The following is a 25,207-nucleotide window of genomic DNA, read 5'->3' as shown; positions in this document are numbered from 1 at the left end:
AGTTGAGAGGACAGGTGGAGGAGATGAAAAGGGGAGGTTGTGGACTGCACCTCTTTGCCACTCATGAAGTGTGTGTAGGAGGAGGAGGGACTAGGGGTCGATTTAGGATTCAGGGATAGAGTGGAACTACTTCTTGTTGGACTAAAATGGCTGACTGGATAATAAGTTTGCACCCACCAGTAGAATAGGCTTATACATTTCCCTCCACTTGCCAAAAATGAAGGGGAGCTTTACACAAACCTTTGTATTGTAAAGGGGTTTTGTACCGTACTTTACTATAGTTTCTTATAAGTGGGAGAGACTGACAAGAAGACCCATTCGTGGACTCCTTTTGTGTTGGTGGTGGGGCTTCAATGTGCCTTTTCACCTCTTTCTTCCCCCTCTCACTCATCTTTCTCTCACCTCTCTATCCCTCTTACCTCTCTTTCCTCCCTTTACCCGTTGACTCTGACTCCCTCCCATGTCCTGCCTCCACAGATGCGAATGAGTGTGTGGGGAAACCGTGTATAAACGCTTACTCTTGCAAAAACTTAATTGGCGGATATCACTGCGACTGCTTTCAAGGATGGTCCGGACAAAACTGTGACATCAGTCAGTATTTCTTTCCCCTTTATTGTCGTCACCGTCTCTCTCGCTCTCTCTCTATTGCTACTGATCTGTGTTTTTCTACCACTCCTCTCGGTCTCTAGGCTTTGGGCGACGTCACATTGGCACGTTCTAGCATTGTCACCTCCGGCCGAGGCTTTGTCACTTTCTAAAGAGGCCACCATCTCCGTAGCTGTCTCTGTAAAACTCACCAACTTTTCCTCTGGTTTTTATTGCATGATGGGTATAGCTTCTTGTCAACTGCATACATTGCCTTCAGAAAGTATTCATAACCCTTGACTTATTCCACATTTTGTTACAGCCAAAATGCATCAACTATATAAAAAATACCCATCTATACTCTACCCTCATAATGACAATTTGCAAACAAATGTATTGAAAATGCATAAATATCTAATTTTACTTAAGTGTTCACACCCCTGAGTCAATACTTTTTAGAAGCACCTTTGGGAAAGCGATATAAAGCTGTGAGTCTTTCTGGGTAAGTCTCTAAAAGGCGCTGATTGGTCTGATGTCTGCAGTGGACCTACAGCATTTACAGTGATACGGCCTGTGCAGAAGTCAGGGCATTTATACTTCTTGCACGTTGTGAAGGAAGTTGTCAAGGAAGCGAGTTTGCACGGGAGGTCCAGTATAAACACAATCATGTCAATGCTGAGCTTTAAGGAGCCCTCCGCATTGTTACATTTTTTTGGGCCGGCGCATGCCAATGCGGTACAGAGCTGAATTTGGCCTGTGCCCCAAACATCGCTTTGTATTCATAAGAAAAAGGGAATTTCTTTGCCACATTTTTTGCAGTATTACTTTAGTGCCTTGTTGCAAACAGGATGCATGTTTTGGAATATTTTTATTCTGTACAGGCTTTCTTCTCACTCTGTCAATTAGTTTATCGTGGAGTAACTACAATGTTGATCCATCCTCAGTTTTCTCCTATCACAGCCACTAAACTCTGCAACTGTTTTAAAGTCACCATTGGCCTCATGGTGAAATCACTGAGTGGTTTCCTTCCTCTCGGCAACTGAGTTAAAAAGACACCTGTTTCTTTGTAGTGAGACTGGGTGCATTGATGCACCATCCAAAGTGTAATTAATAACTTCACCATGCTCAAAGGGATATTCAATGTCAGCTTCTTTTTTATTTATTTTTTACCCATCTATCAATAGGTGCCCTTTGCGAGGCATTTGAAAACCTCCCTGGTCTTTGGTTGAATCTGTTTTGAAATTCTCTGAGGGAGGGACCTTACAGATAATTGTGTGGGTTATGGAGATAAGGGAGTCATTCAAATATCATGTTAAATAGCATTTTACGGTGAGTCCATGCATCTTATTATGCGACTTGTTTTAAATGTTTACTTGTGAACTTTATGTTTCCTATAACTTAATAAAGCAAAATGAAAAACATAATTCCATTAAGGTGTGTGTGTGTAGGCCACAAAATCTAAATTGGCTGTAACAAAATGTGGAAAAAATGTAGAGTGGTGTGAATACTTTCTGAAGGCACAATGTTTGCTTTGTTCATAAAGAAGACTAACCAAGGACTAACTTTCTGTCTTCAATTCATTAACAAAAACGCCTATATTACCTGCCTTGATTGCACATTAAAATGGTGGGTCTGTTTTTATGCAATAGTTATTAAAAACCCTTCTGTGTAACCATCTTTCTCTCCCCTACCTCAGATGTCAAGGGCTGCCACGGCCAATGTCAGAATGGAGCGACGTGTAAGGTATGCGCCCTTCTCTGGGCCTCGTGACTCGATGCCACACAGAAAATAAATGAATAATGTAACATTTATTTTTTCTGCTCAACCATTTCTGTAATTATTTCATGTAAAATGTTCAACTCTGAACTATATACAGTCAAAAGTTTACACACAGCTTCTCATTCAAGGGCTTTTCTTAATGTTTTCTATGTTCTAAATTGTAGAATAATAGTGAAGACATCAAAACTATGAAATGACACATGGAATCATGTACTAACCCAAAAAATGTTAAACAAATCAACATACATTTTAGATTCTTCAAAGTAGCCACCCTTTGCCTTGATGACAGCTTTGCACACTCTTGGCATTCTCTCAACCAGCTTCACCTGGAATGCTTTTCTAACAGTCTTGAAGGAGTTCCCACATATGCTGAGTACTTGTTTGTTGCTTATCCTTCACTCTGCTGTCCCAAACCATCTCAATTGGGTTGAGGTCGGGTGGTTGTGGAGGCCAGATCATCTGATGCAGCACTCAATCACTCTGTGGAGGTGTGTTGGGCCATTGTCCTGTTGAAAAACAAATGATAGTCCCACTAAGTGCAGACCAGATGGGATGGTGTATCGCTGCAGAATGCTTTGGTAGACATGCTGGTTAAGTGTTCGTTGAATTCTAAAGAAATCACTGACAGTGTCACCAGCAAATCACACCACCTCCTCCATGCTTCATGGTGGGAACCACACATGCGGCGATCATCTGTTCACCTACTCAGCGTTTCACAAAGACATGGCAGTTGGAACCAAAAATCGCAAATTTGGATTCATCAGACCAAAGGACAGATTTCCACCAGTCTAATGTCCATTGCTCATCTTTCTTGGCCCAAGCAAGTCATCTTATTATTGGTGTCCTTTAATAGTGGTTTCTTTGCAGCAATTTGACCATGAAGGCCTGATTCACAGTCTCCTCTGAACTGTTGATGTATCTGTTACTTGAACTCTGCAGCCCAAATAAATGCTTGAATTTCTGAGTCTGGTAACTCTAATGAACTTATCCTCTGTCCTCAGTTTCATAGCGCTTGGTTTCTGCGACTGCACTTGAAGATACTTTAGAAGTTCTTGAACTGTTCCGGATTGACTGACCTTCATGTCATGAAGTAAAGATGGACTGTCGTTTCTTTGCTTATTTGAACTGTTCTTGCCATAATATGGACTTGGTCTTTTACCAAATAGGGCTATCTTCTGTATACCACCCCTACCTTGTCACAACACAATTGATTGGCTCAAACGCATTAAGAATGACAACAATTCCCCAAATTAACTTTTAACAAGGCACAGCTGTTAATTGAAATGCATTCCACGTGAAGCTGGTTAAGAGAAAGGGTGGCTACTTTGGAGAATCTGAAATATAAAAATATTTGGATTTGTTTAACACTTTTTTTTAATTTCTTTATTTTTTGGAAGGGGTGGGGTTACATGTTTCCATATGTGTTTCATAGTTTTGATGTCTTCCCTATTCTACAATGTAAAAAATAAAAACCCTTGAATGAGTAGGCGTGCCCAATCTTTTGACTGGTACTGTATGACCAATAGGTAGTATGTAAATGGAGGTTAAGAAGGCTCTTAGACTGAACCCTAGAGGACATGCTCACCTAGATATCCTGTTAACCATGGATCCATATCACATACTGTCAAGTACTTACTCTTGCATTCTACTTGTCCTTTACCTGTTAGCAGGTCATACCCTGTCCTATAGGATTCTCATGTGTTAGATCTATGTCAGATATATCTCTTTTCCCACCATCTCCCTTCAGGAAGGGCCCAGGGGGTACCTCTGTCAATGCCCGTCAGGCTTTGTGGGTACGCACTGCGAGATCCAGCGGAACAGGTGTGCCAGTGGGCCCTGCCAGAACAGTGGGCGCTGCCACAGCATTTTGGACGGCTTTGTGTGCGAGTGCCCGACCAAGTTCTCTGGGGAACTGTGTGAGGTGAGCCTTTAGTTCAAAGGCCGAAGTCTTGGGACCAGTTTGCACTGCTCTAAAGTGTTGGTCCTTTTGTTGACACACATAGCATATTTATATCTGACCCTCCAATTAGACTTTATTTATATATATATATATATGTGTGTGTGTGTGTGTGCGCACAGTCTGTTTATGGTGAGATTAAAAACAACGGTATGTCCTGAATTCAGTCAAAACACAACTCCCGCATAAGAGAATTGACACGCACACACTCCTAGAACTATACACACACACACACACACACACAGCGCTATACTGTTTTGCTTTGACTGAACGGCAGACGCTACTGGTTGTGAACCCAGTCCTGTACTTGGCGTAAAAGGCTATAAATACGAACCCTCTTGAATGAGACAACTCGACTATGGCCATGTGCCCACTCAGTCACTCCAGGGCATTGGGAAGCTAAGTCTATGCCTGTCGTGGAATTGTGGCTCTATTCTTACACTCCTATCACCATCGTGTGCCATACGTATGACACTTACTACACTCATATGACACTCCTATTACACTTGTATTGCATTGATATGCCACAAATGCACTCCTGCTACACTAACACAACATGCGTATGACTTCCCTATGCACTCCTGCTAAACTCAGACCGCATACATGATGACACTAAACTCCTTCACATGTTCAACATACTGTACATATGACACTCCTATTTAGTTTCTTACAGGTACGGGAATCCCTATGTGTGCGAGCGCTTGCACACTACTTTTGTTGATAGCCTAGGTAATCCTAGAATTACATAGGCCCATAGGGATTCTAGGCCTATTATAACTTAACATATTTTAATGTGGCATAAACACAACCAGTCAATGTTTTTAAAAAAAGGCCACCTTTAGGCTACCCGTGCACTTTTGTCCACTCACAAAATGATTACAACATCCAAACAGTGCATTGTGCACTCGTAATTTGATGAATGGAAAGAGACCTCTGTTACAAAACACCTACGTGTGTTGTAATGACGTTTTGCGATCATCATTAGTCCACTGCTGTCCATGCGTCTCTGTATCGGCAACTCATTTCAGCCTTGGCCAGATGTACGAGTTTTCATCGAACCACAATGCAATTTTGAGCATATACAACCCGGTTTCAAGACAATTTGCTCAGATTTCATGTGGCTGACGTGGTAATAGCGTAATAGCCTACAGTTTTCTTGACATTTTGTTTTAATTATTGTGATGGGCTCATGTTATACCGGTACTGCATACCCCCACTATTAATTTTGCCAGGACGACATACCGGCTTACTTTCTCCCCTGCCTTCCTACTACACTCGTATGGCATACCTATGACACATCTATGCAATTGGCATGCCTGACACACTATCTCTTAGCACACCTATCCCACCCTTTTAACACCCCTATGTCCTTCTGCACACCAATTTGACTGAGTTGATTTGGGATCGGGCGTTTGAGACGTGCATTACAGGTGGTTTTGGATGGGCTGTTTGAAAGACAGGGTGTTTAAGTGTTCTTCCTCTTCTGTGGAGGGGCTTAGATTTATGGGGCTTTTCCCAGCCTTTAGCCCTCAGACCCCTCAGTTTACATCCCACACATACTTTTCATGGCCACAGCACTCAGAGAAGCCTTTAAACAGAACAGAATAGAATAAATACATCTCTGCCCCATCAGATAAAGTCAAATAAACAAGTTGGGTGCGTGTGCATGTATCTGTCTGTGTGTGCGCGTGTCTGCGCAGGCTGAGTTTGTCTGTGCGCGTGTGTATGAATCTGTGTGAGAGCACCATGACCAGGAGAGCACCATGACCCAAGTGGATCAGCCCACCCCGTTGCACCACACTACTGACAGACTCAGTGCCTTAAATGGCAGCGAGTTGTATCCCATGGTTTACACTGCGGTTTTTGTTGTGAATTTTCCCCGTCTTGATGCCCTGAGAACACAGAGAAAATGTAGAAACTGGAGCCGCTGCCATGTCACCGAGGACTATCTGGTTGAATGAAGGTGAAATTAATTAAAACTACACACACATACTGGTGATCTTGGTACCTTCAGGTACCTCTGAACTTATGCCAGGCTTCCACAGCTTACCCCTTTGTGTTTATCTATATACTTAAAGAACAACTTGTGTGAAGTGTTGCAAGGCCTCACACTTTCTTTCTCTCCCGCACTCTCACTCACTTATACCATTTCTGTCCATACTGGGTGGCAAGGATTCATTCTATCTGAAGTACTTGCATAAAGTGGATCAAATAAATGAAACTAAGTACAAATGTAAAACGCGTTTGTACGTGTGAATGCGTGCATGCGGCTGTGTCGTACATGTACTTGTTTGTGCTTGTGTACATGCTTGCATGTGTGAACGTTCTCCTTCTCTCCCCCACAGGTCCCAGGTTGGTCTCCTTCAGACCCGTGTGAGCCCACCCCCTGTGAGAACGAGGCACCGTGCCACGCCCTAACGGGTGACTTTTACTGTGCCTGTCCCGATGGCTACGAGGGCAAGACCTGTGCCCACCTCAGGGACCACTGCAGGACCACACCCTGCCAAGGTAGAGCCACACACACTGACTGATTCTGGACCGGTTTTTGTTTTGTTCCCTATACATAATGCCCGAATGGAAATTGAAAAGGCTGATTCCAAATCAGTTACTAAGCTTGAACTTGCCAGAGCCCCAGAGTATTATGAAGTTGCTCTAGACTCAGGTCTTGGGTCAGTTTTTTTGCATTATCCCCACTAATAGGTGAAGCTGATTTTTAGATCTGTACCTAGGAGGAAACTAGACACCGGATCAGGTAGAGGCAGACACCTCATTCATCCCTCCTGTTTTTTTTCTCTCAGTAATTGACAGCTGCACCATTGTCGTGGCGACCAACGACTCCGCGGGCGAGGGTGGTGTTCGTCACATCTCGTCCAACGTGTGTGGCCCCCGGGGACGCTGCATCAGCCAGCCCCGCGGCAACTTCACCTGCTCCTGTGACTCCGGCTTCAGCGGCACCTATTGCCACGAAAGTACGTACTACTGTGTCTTTCTCCGTCGTTCCACCTGTCTACCATCTGCCTGTTGTTGTGACCAGTAGGCATGGGCAAATTTTTTTCTTTAACCTTGATTTAACCAGGTAAGCTAGTTGAGAACAAGTTCTCCTTTACAACTGCGACCTGGCCAAGGTAAAGCAAAGCAGTGCGACGCAAACAACAACAGTTACACATGGAATAAACAACAATAACAAAATAGGGGGGGAAAAAGTCTATATCCAGTGTGCGCAAATGATGTGAGGACGTAAGGCAATAAATAGGCCGTAGTATAGCGAAGTAATTACAATTTAGCAAATTAACACTGGAGTGATAGATGAACAGATGGTGACGTGCAAGTAGAAATACTGGTATGCAAAAGATCAGAAAAGTAAATAACTTTTATACTGTATAACAATACCTCGTTATACAGTATATAAAAGTGTTAAGTGCTTATAACTATATCCAGCTCAGGGCTCCAGCTATGCATGTGGTTTGCTAACTTGCTAGATGTCAAGATCAAGCTTCTTGGCTAAAGCAGAGACATTAATCCCCTCCCTGGATCAAGATCCCTATTGGCTAAATTGTTTTGTGTGTCAAAAATAAAAAATGGATCCCCTTGTGTGCACTTCCGGTAATACCGTATTCCCCAGTATGGTACAGACACGGTATGACAGTGTGAAAATCTAGATGCCATCCAAACTTAGACCAGGGCTTCAATCGCATTTACTGCCACAAGGGTCTGTCTGTCTGTCCTGTCTTTATCTGTATGTCTGCTCATGTGACCCGGGCTTCAGTGGCCAGGGTTGGGGTCAATTCCACAAATTCCAATTAGCTTTTCTTTCCCTGAGTAGTTCAATTGAGTAAATCCATTTCATTTCCAATTCCTAATTCAATATTCTGCCACAAATTCATTCAAATCAATTCCCTCTTGACCCATTCCCTGAATTTCAATTCCTTTACTTCTTTCAACTCAAGCCAAACTCAACCCAACTACCTCAATGCATGGCAAGTTTGAAAGACTTGACCTTTACACTTTTTGGGGTAATATTCCTGGAAACCTTAAATGCACCCTGAATTACACTTTTCAGGAACTTTGGAAATTTTTATAACATCAAATATATAAAATAATACAATGTTTTTCATATTAAAACATAATCATAAAGCTGTAAAACATTATAATCAATATTAAACCATCCTATGGCAAAGCTGCATGGAGATGTCAATTTTTTTTTATGCACATCTGTTATTAGGCAAAGCTATTGACTAAGTAAAAGCTGTTTTTATTTGAACAGTATGGGATAATGCTGTAAATGCAAAATACTTCCACACTGGAGACCAGGTTTCAATTCCTGTCTGCGCCCTCATTCAATGACTCCTTCTTTATTCTCACCCAATCTGTCTAAATTAAGCAAAAATACGAAAGGTGGAGTAGAATTCTACTCTATTTATTTTTTATCAAAGTATTAAATGTCATTGGTCACTAAACATTTGTGTGGAATTTACTTTCTGTATAAATCTTAATACAAGGTATACAGAAATCAACAATGCAGTAACTTCACACATGTATCTGCGGAGGGGGCGTTGTGTGTGTGTGTGTGTGTGTGTGTGAGAGAGAGATGGGAGCGAGCAGACAGAGGGGGAGAGGTACGCCAAGGAAACTCGGCTACAGCCAAGACTAGCCAACTTGTAGCAGCCACAATGTTATTTATTACCCCATATAACAGTGCATGTCTTAACTGGAGTAGCCTAGGGAAGCTAGCTAAGCCAGCTATAGCTTGCTAGGCTAATTGAGGCCACATTCTGCGCTTTCACCCCCAACCCCATTCCGATTTAAAAACCTACCGGTTTTCTTGTTGTGGCCTACTCCTTCTCATTTCTCAAACTTTTTATTTCCGTAATTGTACTGTCTTGCATTGTTTTAATGGGCTACACGTTGAGCCTCTTTGCCAATTTTGATTGGCCAACAAACAACAAGCTACACATCTGAAGGTTACCGGTTATCTACCTGTCTTATGGGGTGCACGTCATAAACTACATTTTAAAGGTTTGTTTTATTAAATGAATAATTTGAAATGTTATGGTATATGGATTTTTTTATTTATAAAAAAAATACTTCAGTGTTAAAATAGGCTTATAATTATACATTTTATAGTATTATTAGTATTTGAATACTAACGTATGTTTGGCTATTCAAATAACCGTGCACATCCCTAGTCAGTGGTTGAGCATATTGCACCCGTTATTGAAATGCTTGTACTGATTTTATTTTCCATACCTTCCACATGAGGTGAATGGTGCACTTTCCCAATTCCTAGATATTCTCTCTCTGATTGGATTCCAATTGGAATTAAACTGATCTCCGTAAACTAGCACAATATTTTATGCATGCCTGCGTTGTATTAAGGCAGTGGTCTTCAACTTGTTCTTGCCTAGGTACCCCCTCCCAGGCAAACCGGTAACCCAGGGACCCCCAACATGTGTAATAAAACAGTTTGACTTATCAGGTGAATGATAATGGAAAGGAGAGGTAATCAACATTTTAAAATGAATTGATTTGGTAGATTGTTTTTTTATTATTTTGACCTCCCCACATAATTGAAAGAGGAAGTGTGTAAACTCAAACACAGCCTATTAGCTAGAAAAGTAACTCTGAACAGTTTCGCTTAGAGCAGCTCTTTAGCTGGTTAAACAAATGTTAGCCACGTGTTGGCAACCATTTAGTTTTAAGTCAAAGTTACCAGCAACTAGCAATAGATTGTAACACCAGATAATGTGATTTAATCCCCCCAAAATTGGTATCCATTATACTGGGAGTTACAGGTTAGGTACTGTTTGGTGTAGCATAGATAATCTTCGACCAACCTTAACATGGCGGTACGGTCTTTGTCCTCGATTCGTGGAAACCGGAGTCTCCATGTCATCGTCCAGTTGCAGGGGGGTCTGTTTTGAACTCAGAAAAGTGTTCTGTTATTAAAATGATTTGTTTTTTTGCTCCACGAAGTAGTCCAACAATGTTTGACCGCCACCATCATGTGTGTTTCAAGTCTTCTCTCAATCTGTAGCTAGCCAGCAGCACTTGCCGCACTGGTAGCCTATTCGCTATGTCAGATACTTCAGTGAGTATAATTTGCTCAATTAGGATCTCATTTTCTACTGTAGGTACAGTTCCCTCAAAGTATTAATACCACTTGATTTTTGTTTCTCAACGTTTTGTTATAGCCAGAATGCAAAATGTATTAAATGTCATATTTTTTGTCACAGGCCTACACAGCATACCCCATAATGTCAAAGTGGAATTATTTTTTTATTTTTATTTTATTTATTTCACCTTTATTTAACCAGGTAGGAAAGTTGAGAACAAGTTCTCATTTACAATTGCGACCTGGCCAAGATAAAGCAAAGCGGTTCAACAACATACAAAAACACAGAGTTACACATGGAGTAAAACAACATACAATCAATGATACAGTAGGAAAAAAATAAGACTATATACAATGTGAGCAAATGATGTGAGATAAGGGAGGTAAAGGCAAAAAAGGCCATGGTGGCAAAGTAAATACAATATAGCAAGTAAAACACTGGAATGGTAGATTTGTTATTTGAAGAAAGTTCAAAGTTAAAATATAAGTAATATGGTGCAAAGGAGCAAAATAAATAAAGTAGGGGAAGAGGTAGTAGTTTGGGCTAAATTATAGATGGGCTATGTGCAGTGATCTGGGAGCTGCTCTGATAGCTGGTGCTTAAAGCTAGTGAGGGAGATAAGTGTTTCCAGTTTCAGAGATTTTTGTAGTTCGTTCCAGTCATTGGCAGCAGAGAACTGGAAGGAGAGACGACCAAAGGAGGAGTTGGCTTTAGGGGTGACCAGAGATATACCTGCTGGAGCGCGTGCTACAGGTGGGTGCTGCTATGGTGACCAGTGAGCGGAGATAAGGGGGGACTTTACCTAGCAGGGTCTTGTAGATGACCTGGAGCCAATGTATTTGACGACGATTATGAAGCGAAGGCCAGCCAACGAGAGCGTACAGGTCGCAGTGGTGGGTAGTATATGGGGCTTTGGTGACAAAACGGATGGCACTGTGATAGACTGCATCCAGCTTGTTGAGTAGGGTATTGGAGGCTATTTTGTAAATGACGTCGCCGAAGTCGAGGATTGGTAGGATGGTCAGTTTTACGAGGGTAAGTTTGGCAGCATGAGTGAAGGATGCTTTGTTGCGAAATAGGAAGCCAATTCTAGATTTAACTTTGGATTGGAGATGATTGATGTGAGTCTGGAAGGAGAGTTTACAGTCTAACCAGACACCTAGGTATTTGTAGTTAGGGTATTTGTAGTTAGTCAGAACCGTCCAGAGAAGTGATGCTGGACAGGCGGGCAGGTGCAGGCAGCTATCGGTTGAAGAGCATGCATTTAGTTTTACTTGTATTTAGGAGCAGTTGGAGACCACGGAAGGAGAGTTGTATGGCATTGAAGCTCGTCTGGAGGGTTGTTAACAGTGTCCAAAAAAGGGCCAGAAGTATACAGAATGGTGTCGTCTGCGTAGAGGTGGATCAGAGATTCACCAGCAGCAAGAGCGACATCATTGATGTATACAGAGAAAAGAGTTGGCCCAAGAATTGAACCCTGTGGTACCCCCATAGAGATTGCCAGAGGTCCGGACAGCAGGCCCTCCGATTTGACACACTGAACTCTATCAGAGAAGTAGTTGGTGAACCAGGCGATGCAATCGTTTGAGAAACCAAGGATACTGAGTCTGAGGATGTGGTGATTAATAGAGTCAAAAGCTTGGGCCAGGTCAATGAATATGGCAGCACAGTATTGTTTCTTATCGATGGCAGTTACGATGTCGTTTAGGACCTTGAGCGTGGCTGAGGTGCACCCATGACCAGCTCTGAAACCAGATTGCATAGCGGAGAGGGTGCGGTGGGATTCGAAATGGTCGGTAATCTGTTTGTTGACTTGGCTTTCGAAGACCTTAGAAAGGCAGGGTAAGATGGATATAGGTCTGTAGCAATTTGGGTCAAGAGTGTCACCTCCTTTGAAGAGGGGGATGACAGCAGCTGCTTTCCAATCTATGGGAATCTCAGACGACACGAAAGAGAGGTTGAACAGGCTAGTAATAGGGGTTGCAATAATTTTAGAAAGAAAGGGTCTAGATTTGTCAAGCCCAGCTGATTTGTAGGGGTCCAGATTTTGCAGCTCTTTCAGAACATCAGCTGAATTGATTTGGGAGAAGGAGAAATGGGGGAGGCTTGGGCGAGTAGCTGTGGGGGGTGCAGTGCTGTTGAATGCAGTAGGGGTAGTTAGGTGGAAAGCATGGCCAGCCGTAGAAAAATGCTTATTGAAATTCTCAATTATAGTGGGCTTATCGGTGGTGACTGAGTTTCCTATCCTCAGTGCAGTGGGCAGCTGGGAGGAGGTGTTCTTATTCTCCATGGACTTTACAATGTGCAGACAAAGATGGCCGCCTCGCTTTGCGTTCCTAGGAAACTATGCAGTATTTTGCTTTTTTATGTGTTATTTCTTACATTGTTACCCCAGGTAATCTTAGGTTTTACTACATACAGTCGGGAGGAACTATTGGATATAAGAGCAACGTCAACTCACCAACATTACGACCAGAAATACGACTTTCCCGAAGCGGATCCTCTGTTTGGCCAGGACAATGGATCGGATCCCAGCCGGCGAGCCAAAACAACGGTGCCGCAGACGGAGCGGTCTTCCGGTCAGGCTCCGTAGACGGGCGCACCGCTCCCGAGCATACTACTCGCCAATGTCCAGTCTCTTGACAACAAGGTAGACGAAATCCGAGCAAGGGTAGCATTCCAAAGGGACATCCGAGACTGTAACGTTCTTTGTTTCACGGAAACATGGCTCACTCGAGACACGCCATCTGAGTCGGTACAGCCACCTGGTTTCTTCACGCATCGCGCCGACAGAAACAAGCATCTCTCTGGTAAGAAGGGTGGGGGTGTATGCCTTATGTTTAACGAGACGTGGTGTGATCAAAACAACATACAGGAACTTAAGTCATTTTGTTCACCTGACTTAGAATTCCTCACAATCAAATGCCGACCGCATTATCTACCAAGAGAATTCTCTTAGATTATAATCACAGCCATGTATATCCCCCCCAAAGCAGACACATCGACGGCCCTGAAAGAACTTCATTGGACTCTGTAAACTGGAAACCACACATCCTGAGGCTGCATTTATTGTAGCTGGGGATTTTAACAAGGCTAATCTGAAAACAAGGCTCCCCAAATTCTATCAGCATATCGGTTGTGCTACCAGGGCAGGTAAAACCCTGGATCATTGTTATTCTAACTTCCGCGACGCATATAAGACCCTCCCCCGCCCTCCCTTTGGAAAAGCTGACCGCGACTCCATTTTGTTGCTCCCAGCCTATAGACAGAAGCTAAAACAGGAAGCTCCCGCCCTCAGGTCTGTTCAACGCTGGTCCCACCAATCGGATTCGACGCTTCAAGATTGCTTTAAACACGTGGACTGGGATATGTTCCGCATTGCTGCGAACAACAACATTGACGAATACGCTGACTCGGTGTGCGAGTTCATTAAGTGCATCGGTGATGTCGTACCAACAGCGTCTAAAACATTCCCCAACCAAAAACCGTGGATTGATGGCAGCATTTGCGCAAAACTGAACGCGCGAACCACTGCTTTAAATCAGGGCAAAGTGACTGGAAACATGACCGACTATAAACAGTGTAGCTATTCCCACCGCAAGGCAATCAAACAAGCTAAGTGTCAGTACAGAGACAAAGTGGAGTCGCAATTCAACGGCTCAGACACGAGAGGTATGTGGCAGGGTCTACAGTCAATCACGGACTACAAAAGAAAAATCAGCCCAGTCGCGAATCACGATGCCTTGCTCCCAGACAGACTAAACAAGTTTTTTGCTCGCTTTGAGGACAATACAGTGCCACTAACAAAACCAAAACCTGCGGGCTCTCCTTCACTGCAGCCAACGTGAGTAAAACATTTTAAACGTGTTAACCCACGCAAGGCTGCAGGCCCAGATGGCATCCCCGGCCGCGTCCTCAGATCATGCGCAGACCAGCTGGCTGGTGTGTTTACAGACATATTCAATCAATCCTTATCCCAGTCTGCTGTCCCCACATGCTTCAAGAGGGCCACCATTGTTCCTGTTCCCAAGAAAGCTAAGGTAACTGAGCTAAATGACTACCGCCCTGTAGCACTCACTTCCGTCATCATGAAGTGCTTTGAGAGACTAGCCAAGGACCATATCACCTCCAACCTACCTGACACCCTAGACCCACTCCAATTTGCTTACTGACCCAATAGGTCCACAGACGACACAATCGTCATCACACTGCCCTAACCCACCTGGACAAGAGGAATACCTATGTAAGAATGCTGTTCATCGATTACAGCTCAGCATTTAACACCATAGTACCCTCAACTCGTCATTAAGCTCGAGTTCCTGGGTCTCGACCCCGCCCTGTGCAACTGGGTCCTGGACTTCCTGACGGGCCGCCCCCAGGTGGTGAGGGCAGGTAACATCTCCACCCCGCTGATCCTCAACACTGGGTCCCCACAAGGGTGCGTTCTCAGCCCTCTCCTGTACTCCCTGTTCACCCACGACTGCGTGGCCATGCACGCATCCAACTCAATCATTAAGTTTGCAGACGACACTACAGTGGTAGGCTTGATTACCAACAATGACGAGACGGCCTACAGGGAGGAGGTGAGGGCCCTTGGAGTGTGGTGTCAGGAAAATAACCTCGTACTCAATGTCAACAAAACGAAAGAGATCGTGGACTTCAGGAAACAGCACAAGGAGCAGCCCCCTATCTACATTGACGGGACAGTAGTGGAGAGTTTTAAGTTCCTCGGCATACACATCACGGACAAACTGAAATGGTCCACCCACAGACAGCGTGGTGAAGAAGGCGCAGCAGCGCCTCTTCAACCTCAGGAGGCTGAAGAAATTCAGCTCGTCACCAAAAACACTCAAACTTTTACAGATGCACAATCGAGAGCATCCTGTCGGGCTGTATCACCGCCTGGTACGGCAGCTGCTCCGCCCATAACCGGAAGGCTCTCCAGAGGGTAGTGAGGTCTGCACAACATATCACCGGATGCAAACTACCTGCCCTCCAGGACACCTACACCACCCGATGTAACAGGAAGGCCAAAAAGATCATCAAGGACAGCAACCACCCGAGCCACTGCCTGTTCACCCTACTAACATCCAGAAGGCGAGGTCAGTACAGGTGCATCAAAGCTTGAACCGAAAGACTGAAAAACAGCTTCTATCAAGGCCATCAGACTGTTAAACAGCCATCACTAACATTGAGTGGCTGCTGCCAACATACTGACTCAACTCAAGCCACTTTAATAATGGGAAAATTGATGTAATCAATTTATCACTTGCCACTTTATATTACTTATATTAGATAATGTTTACATAACCTACATTATTGATTTCATATGTATATACTGTACGCTATACCATCTACTGCATCTTGCCATCTTGATGTAATTAGATGTATCACTAACCACTTTAAACAATGCCACTTTATATAATGTTTTCATAACCTACAATACTCATATGTATATGCTGTACTCCATACCATCTACTAAATCTTGCCTATGCCGTTCGGCCATCACTCATTTATATATTTTTATGTACATATTCATATTCATTCCTTTACACTTGTGTGTACAAGGTAGTTGTTGTGGAATTGGTAGCTTACTTGTTAGATATTACTGCATGATCGGAACTAGAAGCACAAGCATTTCGCTACACTTGCATTAACACCTGCTAACCATGTGTTTGTGACAAATACATTTGATTTGATTTTGATTAGAGACTGTAAACTCTCCTTCCAGACTCACATTAAGCATCTACAATCTAGAATCAGCTTCCTATTTCGCAACAAAGCATCCTTCACTCATGCTGCCAAACATACCCTCGTCAAACTGACTATCCTACCGATCCCTGACTTTGACAATGTCATTTACAAAATAGCCTCCAACACTCTACTCAGCGAATTGGATGCAGTCTATCACAGTGCCATCCGTTCTGTCACCAAAACCCCATATACTACCCACCACTGCGACCTGTATGCTCTCGTTGGCTGGCCCTCGCTTCATATTCGTTGCCTAACCCACTGGCGCCAGGTCATCTAAGTCTTTGCTAGATAAAGCCCCGCCTTATCTCAGCTCATTGGTCACCATAGCAGCACCCACCCACCCGTAGCACGCTCTCCAGCAGGTATATTTCACTGGTCACCCCCAAAGCCAATTCCTCCTTCGGCCGCCTTTCCTTCCAGTTCTCTGCTGCCAATGACTGGAACAAACTGCAAAATTTCACTGATGGAGACTCATATCTCCCTCACTAACTTCAAGCACCAGCTGTCAGTAGCTCACAGATACTGCACCTGTAAATAGCCCATCCAACTACCTCATCCCCATACTGTATTTATCTTGCTCCTTTGCACCCCAGTATCTCTACTTGTACACTCATCTTCTGCACATGTATCACTCCAGTGTTTAATTGCTATATTGTAATTATTTCGCCACTATGGCCTATTTATTGCCTTACCTCTGTTATCCTACCTAATTTGCACACACTGAATATAGACTTTTTCTACTGTATTATTGACTGTTTTGTTTATTCCATGTGTAACTGTTTGTTGCACTGCTTTGCTTTATCTTGGCCAGGTCGCAGTTGTAAATGAGAACTTGTTCTCAACTAGCCTACCTGGTTAAATAAAGGTGAAATAAATAAAAATATCTAGCCACAATTTTTTTTTTAAATTACAGCAATTTTTCTGGTCGCTAAAAAAGCTGTTAACGTCCTTATACATCCGGTATACAACCTGACCATGATGGCATAAAATTACAATGTCTTATAATAATGCAACCAGTTTTTCCAGCTGGACACTGTCTCTCTGCCTGTCTGACAGCCCACCTAACTGGGTACCTCAGTCTGGGTAGAAGTTCTCCGATTTAAACATCGCTTCCTGAGGATCTCATTCAGTGGGGGTGGCAACCACTCTAGTCTAGGGCTATGTCCTAATTATCTTTCCTTCTTACCAAAGTGTTTTTGTTAAATTCCCTTCACTGATTTGCAAGAGAACTAGTATAGACTAAGAAATATGGTGGAAACTCCCACTAGCCCATGCATCCACTAATCCAATGCTTTTAGATTTGTGGGAAGTAGTGAATGAGTGCACACTTCACGACAAAACAGATGTTATTGGGACATGTCTCCCTTGTAAAAGAGGTCTGCTGACCCAGTGGTTCCCAAACCGGGATGTGAGGAACCCCAGGGGTTTGGGGCGGTACTGCAAGGGGTCCGCTGCCAGATCAATTTTTTTCCCATGTAATTATTTTGTTTCAATAAATATTGCAAGGAACTACAGATTTGGCCAAGCGTTTTGTGAAATAAGTTGAGGGTGCAAACTTTGCAGTGTAATATAGATAATCTACAATATATGCTACCCTTAGATGCACAACAGGGCCTGGGAGGCTCACAGGGATCCACAGTACTCTCATCATTGATTCAGTTTTCAATTCAGTACTTGTATGCCCTAAAAATGTTATTTTCAGCGTAAATGCACTGCAATTTAAGCTTTAAAACTGCTAAATTGTCTCGCCATGCTCTGAGGTACCTGATGAATTTGCTATAACAAAAGGGGTCCCAGGCCCAAATAGTTTGATAATCCCTGTTCTGACCTCAATGGGACTTCCTGGATAAATAAAGGCAAAAAAAATAGAATGCATATTTTTCGATTTTAGATGTGAATGACTGTGTGAGTAGCCCGTGTCGGAACGGAGGCACCTGCATCGATGGGGTCAACTCCTTCCAGTGCTTCTGTCCCGATGGATGGGAGGGCCGGCTCTGTGACCTCAGTAAGTTGGCTCTCCTCTTACTCCTCCTTTTTCTATCCTCCTGCTCCAATTTCTTTCTCTTCCTGCCCTTTTTCCCCTGTCGTTCTTGTCGTTCTTCTCCTACTCTATCTTCTCATCCTCCTCGTCTTTCTCCTCTTCGCCATACTGCTCTTCCTCCCCTTTCTCTTTCTCCATCTTCCTTTCCCTCCCATTCTCTTCCACCTCATAACACAGCCATAAATATTTATTTTCCCTTCCATCCTCCTCAGATGTGAACGAGTGCAACCGTAACCCGTGTAAGAATGGTGGCTTCTGTGTGGATCTGGTCAACGACTTCTACTGCGAGTGTACCAACAACTGGAAGGGCAAGACCTGCCACTCCCGTAAGTGTGTGTGCAGGGCTCGACATTAACGCTTGTCCGCTTGCCCAGGGCAAGTAAAAAAATTAAATAAATAAATAAGCAGATTATAGATTTGTTGTCCGAATGGACAAGAAGAAAGAAAATCGATATATCAAACAATTAGGCTACTCTGAATGAAAGCGGATTCAAGTGTCATCCAGATATTATTTTATGAAGTGGTTCCTAGCATCATACATAGGGTTGCAAAATTCTGAGAATCTTTCCAAAATCCACACCTTTTCAAGAACTCCCGGTTGGAAGATTCAGGAGAGAATAAGTAGGAAATTTGAATTTTGCCAAAATTACTGTAATTTTGCTACCCTAATCACACAATACAATTCTCAATCACCTTTTTGGCCCATGGTGTAAAACCTTTTTGGGGGCGGGGGGGGGGGGGACAAATAACTTGAGCTTTTGGACAAGTAAAAAATCTGTCCTACTTGTCTGAAGGACAAGTGGCTAAAAAAAGGTAATGTCAAGCCCTGCAGTGTCTGCGTGTGTGCTAATCAGATGCGTGTGATGAAATTAATTGCATAATTTAAATTGGACAGACCAAGGTCTATTGGGTCTAAGCATCTTCGGTATGACATCTAAAATGTGTGCACACAGGTGAGAGTCAGTGTGACGCCAACACTTGCAGTAACGGGGGCACCTGCTATGACCACGGGGACGCTTTCCGCTGTGCCTGCCCCCCTGGGAGGGGCGGCAGTACCTGTAACACAGGTGAGGGGGGTGTGTGTGCTTTTAAGCATTATTTGAATAGCTCTCTGTTTGTATCCCCGTACGTCTCGTCTCTTTCGATTCAATGTATTCTGTCTGTATCATATCGTGTCTCACCACTTTATATCTTTTTTTGTCCCTTCCACTCCAGCCAAGAACAGCATGTGTGCGTCCAGCCCCTGCTCCAACGGAGGCACCTGTGTGGGAGGCGGCGACGCCTTCACCTGCATCTGCAAAGAGGGCTGGGAGGGACCCACCTGCGCCCAAAGTAAGTCGTGGCTTAGATTCCACCGCTGCTACCAGTGTATCCCACTGCTTCCACCAGTGTCGCACATAGAGGCTACGTCCAAATTATCTCTTTCCTCCCAAAGTGTGGACGTCTTCACTTATTTGAAAGGAAATTGCTGGTATAAGAAATATGGTAGAAACACCCTCTATCCCATGCATCCACCAATACAATGCTTTTCGAATTGTTTGAAGTAGTGATCGAGTGTACACTTCAAGATAAACAAAACCCAGAGAAACAGTTTTTCTCAGCGCCTCAATCTTAATCCTGCACAAGTCCATGTAGATATGTCTATTTCAAGGGCCCCGTTGCGACTCGAATGCACTTATGCAACTTAAAGATTTTGCCATTTCAGATTCATATAAATTTTTTTATTTTAGATATATTTTTTAAAGCATTGTTTTCACTTATGGCTTTATTTTGTATTTTTCTCTACAGACACCAACGACTGTAACCCTCACCCCTGGTACGTGCATTTCCTCCTCTCCTCCCCCCGTGTCAAGACTGGTGTGGTGTCATGCCTTTTCTCTGTTTTGACCCTCCCCTTTGCTGTACAACAACCACCATGAATTGTCTCAACACCCCCTCACCCATGGTGGGGTGGGGAGCTCGTAAAATACAGGAAAGATGTTCCTTAATCCGAAACCCAGCGTTGGTTTTAAATGAACGGGAGGGGACAATGGAGGCTCTGGAGGCCTTAAATGAGTCCCCCCACCTCCCCCATAGAGGGACAACGGGGGAGCAACCTCTCTTCCCCTTCTCTTCACCTGCCTTCCCCTCCATTCTTCACTGCTGACCTATGGAGCACAAGAGTGGGAGGGAGGGGTGAAATCGGGAGGAGTGAAGGGGTAGATATTAGCATTTGAAAGGTGTGTATTGATGGGCAGAATTTAGCCTTTGTGACTTGGAACCCAACACACACTCACACTCTCTCCCCTCTTTGCTGTCATGTGTGAAATGAGTCAAGACGGGTGCGCTCTGTTTTGGCCTATCTAACCTCACGCTCACTGTTCTCTCACTTTCTCTTCCCTCTTTTTTCCCTCATTTTTTTACAGCTACAACGGTGGTATCTGTGTGGACGGTGTCAACTGGTTTCGATGCGAGTGTGCCCCCGGGTTCGCCGGACCGGACTGTCGTATCAGTAAGTCACAATAGGGTTATCCAAAACATCTTGGAGCGAACACGCTGCTTATGCTCATTGAAATGTCCAGTGTAGCAGGCCTTTGACTCTCACACACTCTAATGCATCAACTACCCGAGCTGTCGGACACCACAAACGTAACCATGACAACGACAGAAAGAACAGGGGGCATAGGAAAGGTGGGCGTCACGTCCTTTTGACCTATAGGGGAGTAGAGGTCATCCTTCCTCTTTCCCTCCCTCGGCATGCACACATGCATACTCTCACACACACACAAACTATCTTTCTCTCTGTCTTTCAGGCACGCACGCACATAAACTGAGTAGATTAATTATTCAGTGACCCTGAAATTCCTCTCTCGCCTTTGTCAGATGGCTAGCGGTTGTCTTTCATTCAGACTTTTACACACGGTCTTTCTCACACTGGCTAGGCGAAAGATCAGATACTCTTCTAACATTGTGGCTTATTGGACATCCAAATAATCAAGAAACTGTTCGAATTTAGACAGCGTTAAAGAGCGACTGCCCCTAAAAAGCATCTTCTTGTTTTGAAAACTGCCAATGTGGCATAAATATGAGTCAAACATTTATTATAGTGTCAAAATTGACTACAAAGTGTAAGTAGGGAAATTTTGGTCATAAAGTCAGATTTACGAGATGATAGGAAAACATTGTATATCATTGAATGAAGGGTACTGTAACATTTTTCCTTTGGTTGGGTTTATTTTAATCCTGCCCACAGCTGATGGGTCCCAAATGATCATCAATTCGATTTAATGGTAATGCCCATGGTCAATTTGGTTTGACATTCGATATCCCTATGGGGCTAGTTGGGGACCATCAGTCAATTACCCCATGTACATGGGACAATATTTTAAAGTCAATAGCTCCAAATTTCAATGACTTAAGCCTTTAATGAGACAACTTAAAGATTTCCAACATGTAATTATTGTCCCATTTACATTGTGTAATTTATTGACTGTCCCTAACTAGCCTCAGAGATTGGCTTTCCAATATCAAACCAACTTTGCCATGGTCGAACTGCAGCCAGCTGAAGCTAATTGGCGAATGAAGCTAGCCAATGCGACTTTAAGACTCAAGACTTGGTTAAACTGTCAAGCTATCTAGAATGGTGAATGACTGTGTACTGTTTTGGCAGAGTGAATGAACAAACGCATGCCACATCCAAACACGCACCCAAGAGATCCCCACGTTAAAACACCCCCCCCCCAACACAACTTTAATTTGGCTTCAGTCATGGCCTTTGAATTTCATAATGACCAAGCCAGAAAAATGACACTCATTGCTCACCCAAATATTTATATATTCTTAATTCCTTTACTTTAGATTTGTGTGTATTGTTGTGAAATTGTTAGGTATTACTGCACTGTTGGAGCTAGAAACACATGCATTTCACTACACCCGCAATAACATCTGCTAATCACATGTACAGTTGAAGTCAGAAGTTTACATACACCTTAGCCAAATACATTTAAACTCAGTTTTTCACAATTCCTGACATTTAATCCTAGTAAAAATTCCCCGTCTTAGGTCAGTTAGGATCACCACTTTATTTTAAGAATGTGAAAAGTCACAATAATAGTAGTGATTATTTCTTTCATCACATTCTCAGTGGGTCAGAAGTTTACATGCACTGAATTAGTATTTGGTAGCATTGCCTTTAACTTGGGTCAAATGTTTTGGGTAGCCTTCCACAAGGTTTCCACAGTAAGTTGGGTGAATTTTGGCCCATTCCTCCTGACAGAGCTGGTGTAACCGAGTCAGGTTTGTAGGCCTCCTTGCTCGCACATGCTTTTTCAGTTCTGCCCAAACATTTTCTATAGGATTGAGGTCAGGGCTTTGTGATGGCCACTCCAATACCTTGACTTTGTTGTCCTTAAGCCATTTTGCCACAACTTTGGGAGTATGCTTGGGGTATTTGTCCATTTGGAAGACCCATTTGCGACCAAGCTTTAACTTCCTGACTGATGTCTTGATGTTGCTTCAATATAGCCACATCATTTTCTTTCTTCATGATGCATCTATTTTGTGAAGTGCACCAGTCCCTCCTGCCGCAAAGCACCCCCACTACATGATGCTGCCACCCCCGTGCTTCACGGTTGGGATGCTGTTCTTCGGCTTGCAAGCGCCCCCCTTTTTCCTCCAAACATAACGATGGTCATTATGGCCAAACGGTTCTATTTTTGTTTCATCAGACCAGAGGACATTTCTCCAAAAAGTACGATCTTTGTCCCCATGTGCAGTTGCAAACCGTAGTCGGGCTTTTTTTATGGCGGTTTTGGAGCAGTGGCTTCTTCCTTGCTGAGCGGCCTTTCAGGTTATGTCGATATTGGACTCGTTTTACTGTGCATATAGATACTTTTGTACCTGTTTCCTCCAGCATTTTCACAAGGTCCTTTGCTGTTGTTCTGGGATTGATTTGCACTTTTCACACCAAAGTACGTTCATCTCTAGGAGACAGAACGCGTCTCCTTCCTGAGCAGTATGACGGCTACCTGTTCCCATGGTGTTTATACTTGCGTACTATTGTTTGTATAGATGAACGTGGTACCTTCAGGCATTTGGAAATTGCTCCCAAGGATGAACCAGACTTGTGGAGGTCTACAATTTTGGATGTCTTGGCTGATTTCTTTGGATTTTCCCATGATGTCAAGGAAAGAGGCACTGAGTTTGAAGGTAGGCCTTGAAATACATCCACAGGTACACCTCCAATTGACTCAAATGTCAATTAGCCTATCAGAAGCTTCTAAAGCCATGACATCATTTTCTGGAATTTTCCAAGCTGTTTAAAGGCACAGTCAACTTAGTGTATGTAAACTTCTGACCCACTGGAATTGTGATACAGTGAAATAATCTCTGTAAACAATTGTTGGAAAAATGACTTGTCATGCACAAAGTAGATGTCCTGACCAACTTGCAAAACTATAGTTTGTTAACAAGAAATTGGAGTGGTTGAAAAACGAGTTTTAATGATTCCAACCTAAGTGTATGTAAACTTACGACTTCAACTGTATGTGACAAATAAAATGATTAGATTTATTTCAGCCCCCTTTTAACCATCCTTTAAAAGTGCCTTGTCTCAATGATACGTAGCCACCTAAAATCGGCCAACGTCAAAACAATGTCGAATTCTTGTCAGCACTAATCTCTTATGGACAGACCTATGTAAACAGAACTAAACTCGGCAAAAAAAGAAACTTCACTTTTTCAGGACCTTGTCTTTCAAAGGTAAATCATAAAAATCCAAATCACTTCATAGATCTTCATTGTAAAGGGTTTAAACACTGTTTCCCATGCTTGTTCAATGAACCATAAACAATTAATGAACATGCACCTGTGGAACGGTCATTAAGACACTAACAGCTTACAGACGGTAGGCAATTGAGGTCACAGTTATGAAAACTTAGGACACTAAAGGACACACCTTTCTACTGACTCTGGAAAAACACCAAAAGAAAGATGCCCAGGGTCCCTGCTCATCTGTGTGAACGTGCCTTAGGCATGCTGCAAGGAGGCATGAGGACTGCAGATGTGGCCAGGGCAATAAATTGCAATGTCTATACTGTGAGACGCCTAAGACAGCACTACAGGGAGATAGGAAGGACAGCTGATCGTCCTCGCAGTGGCAGACCACGTGTAACAACACCTGCACAGGATCGGTACATCCGAACATCACACCCGCGTTACAGGTACAGGATGGCAACAACTGACCGAGTTACACTTGGAACACACAATCCCTCCATCAGTGCTCAGACTGTCCACAATAGGCTGAGAGAAGCTTGACTGAGGACTTGTAGGCCTGTTGTAAGGCAGGTCCTCACCAGACATCATCGGCAACAACGTCCCCTATGGGCACACACCCACCGTCGCTGGACCAGACAGGACTGGCAAAAGTGCTCTTCACTGACGAGTCGCGGTTTTGTCTCACCATGGGTGATGGTCGGATTCGTATTTATCATCGAAGGAATGAGCGTTACACCGAGGCCTGTACTCTTGAGTGGGATCGATGTGGAGGGTCTGTCATGGTCTGGGGTGGTGTGTCACAGCATCATCGGATTGAGCTTGTCATTGCAAGCAATCTCAACGCTGTGCGTTACAGGGAAGACATCCTCCTCCCTCATGTGGTACCCTTCCTGCAGGCTCATCCTGACATGACCCTCCAGCATGACAATGCCACCAGCGATACTGCTTGTTCTGTGCGCGATTTTGTACAAGACAGGAATGTCAGTGTTCTGCCATGGCCAGCGAAGAGCCCTGATCCCAGAGATGTCCAGGAACTTGCAGGTGCCTTGGTGGAAGAGTGGGGTAACATCTCACCGCAAGAACTGTTATATCTGGTGCAGTCCATGAGGAGCTGGTGGCCACACCAGATACTGACTTAGTTTTGATTTTGACCCCCCCCCCCCCTGTTCAGGGACACATTATTCCATTTGTTAGTTACTTGTCTGTGGAACTTGTTCAGATTGT

General features: G+C 43.7%; 1 protein-coding gene across 2 annotated transcripts in view; it reads left to right on the top strand.

Annotated features, from left to right (window-relative positions):
• jag2b (jagged canonical Notch ligand 2b) overlaps positions 1–25,207 on the top strand; it is a 101,314-nt gene that overhangs the window by 61,301 nt on the left and 14,806 nt on the right. The window contains exons 10-20 of one of the 2 annotated variants that reach the window (XM_029733402.1): positions 478–591; positions 2,282–2,328; positions 4,112–4,285; positions 6,667–6,829; positions 7,120–7,290; positions 18,080–18,193; positions 18,442–18,555; positions 19,183–19,296; positions 19,445–19,561; positions 20,018–20,045; positions 20,635–20,720. In XM_029733402.1, coding sequence (XP_029589262.1) covers positions 478–591; positions 2,282–2,328; positions 4,112–4,285; positions 6,667–6,829; positions 7,120–7,290; positions 18,080–18,193; positions 18,442–18,555; positions 19,183–19,296; positions 19,445–19,561; positions 20,018–20,045; positions 20,635–20,720 — 1,242 coding nt within the window. The remainder of the gene's footprint in view (positions 1–477; positions 592–2,281; positions 2,329–4,111; positions 4,286–6,666; positions 6,830–7,119; positions 7,291–18,079; positions 18,194–18,441; positions 18,556–19,182; positions 19,297–19,444; positions 19,562–20,017; positions 20,046–20,634; positions 20,721–25,207) is intronic. The other variant, XM_029733403.1, reaches the window with a different exon arrangement.

This window comes from Salmo trutta, chromosome 35, assembly GCF_901001165.1.
Source record: "Salmo trutta chromosome 35, fSalTru1.1, whole genome shotgun sequence".
Lineage (NCBI taxonomy): Eukaryota > Metazoa > Chordata > Actinopteri > Salmoniformes > Salmonidae > Salmo > Salmo trutta.
The sequence above is the reverse complement of the archived record's forward strand: the minus strand, read 5'-3'. Positions and strand labels throughout refer to the sequence as shown.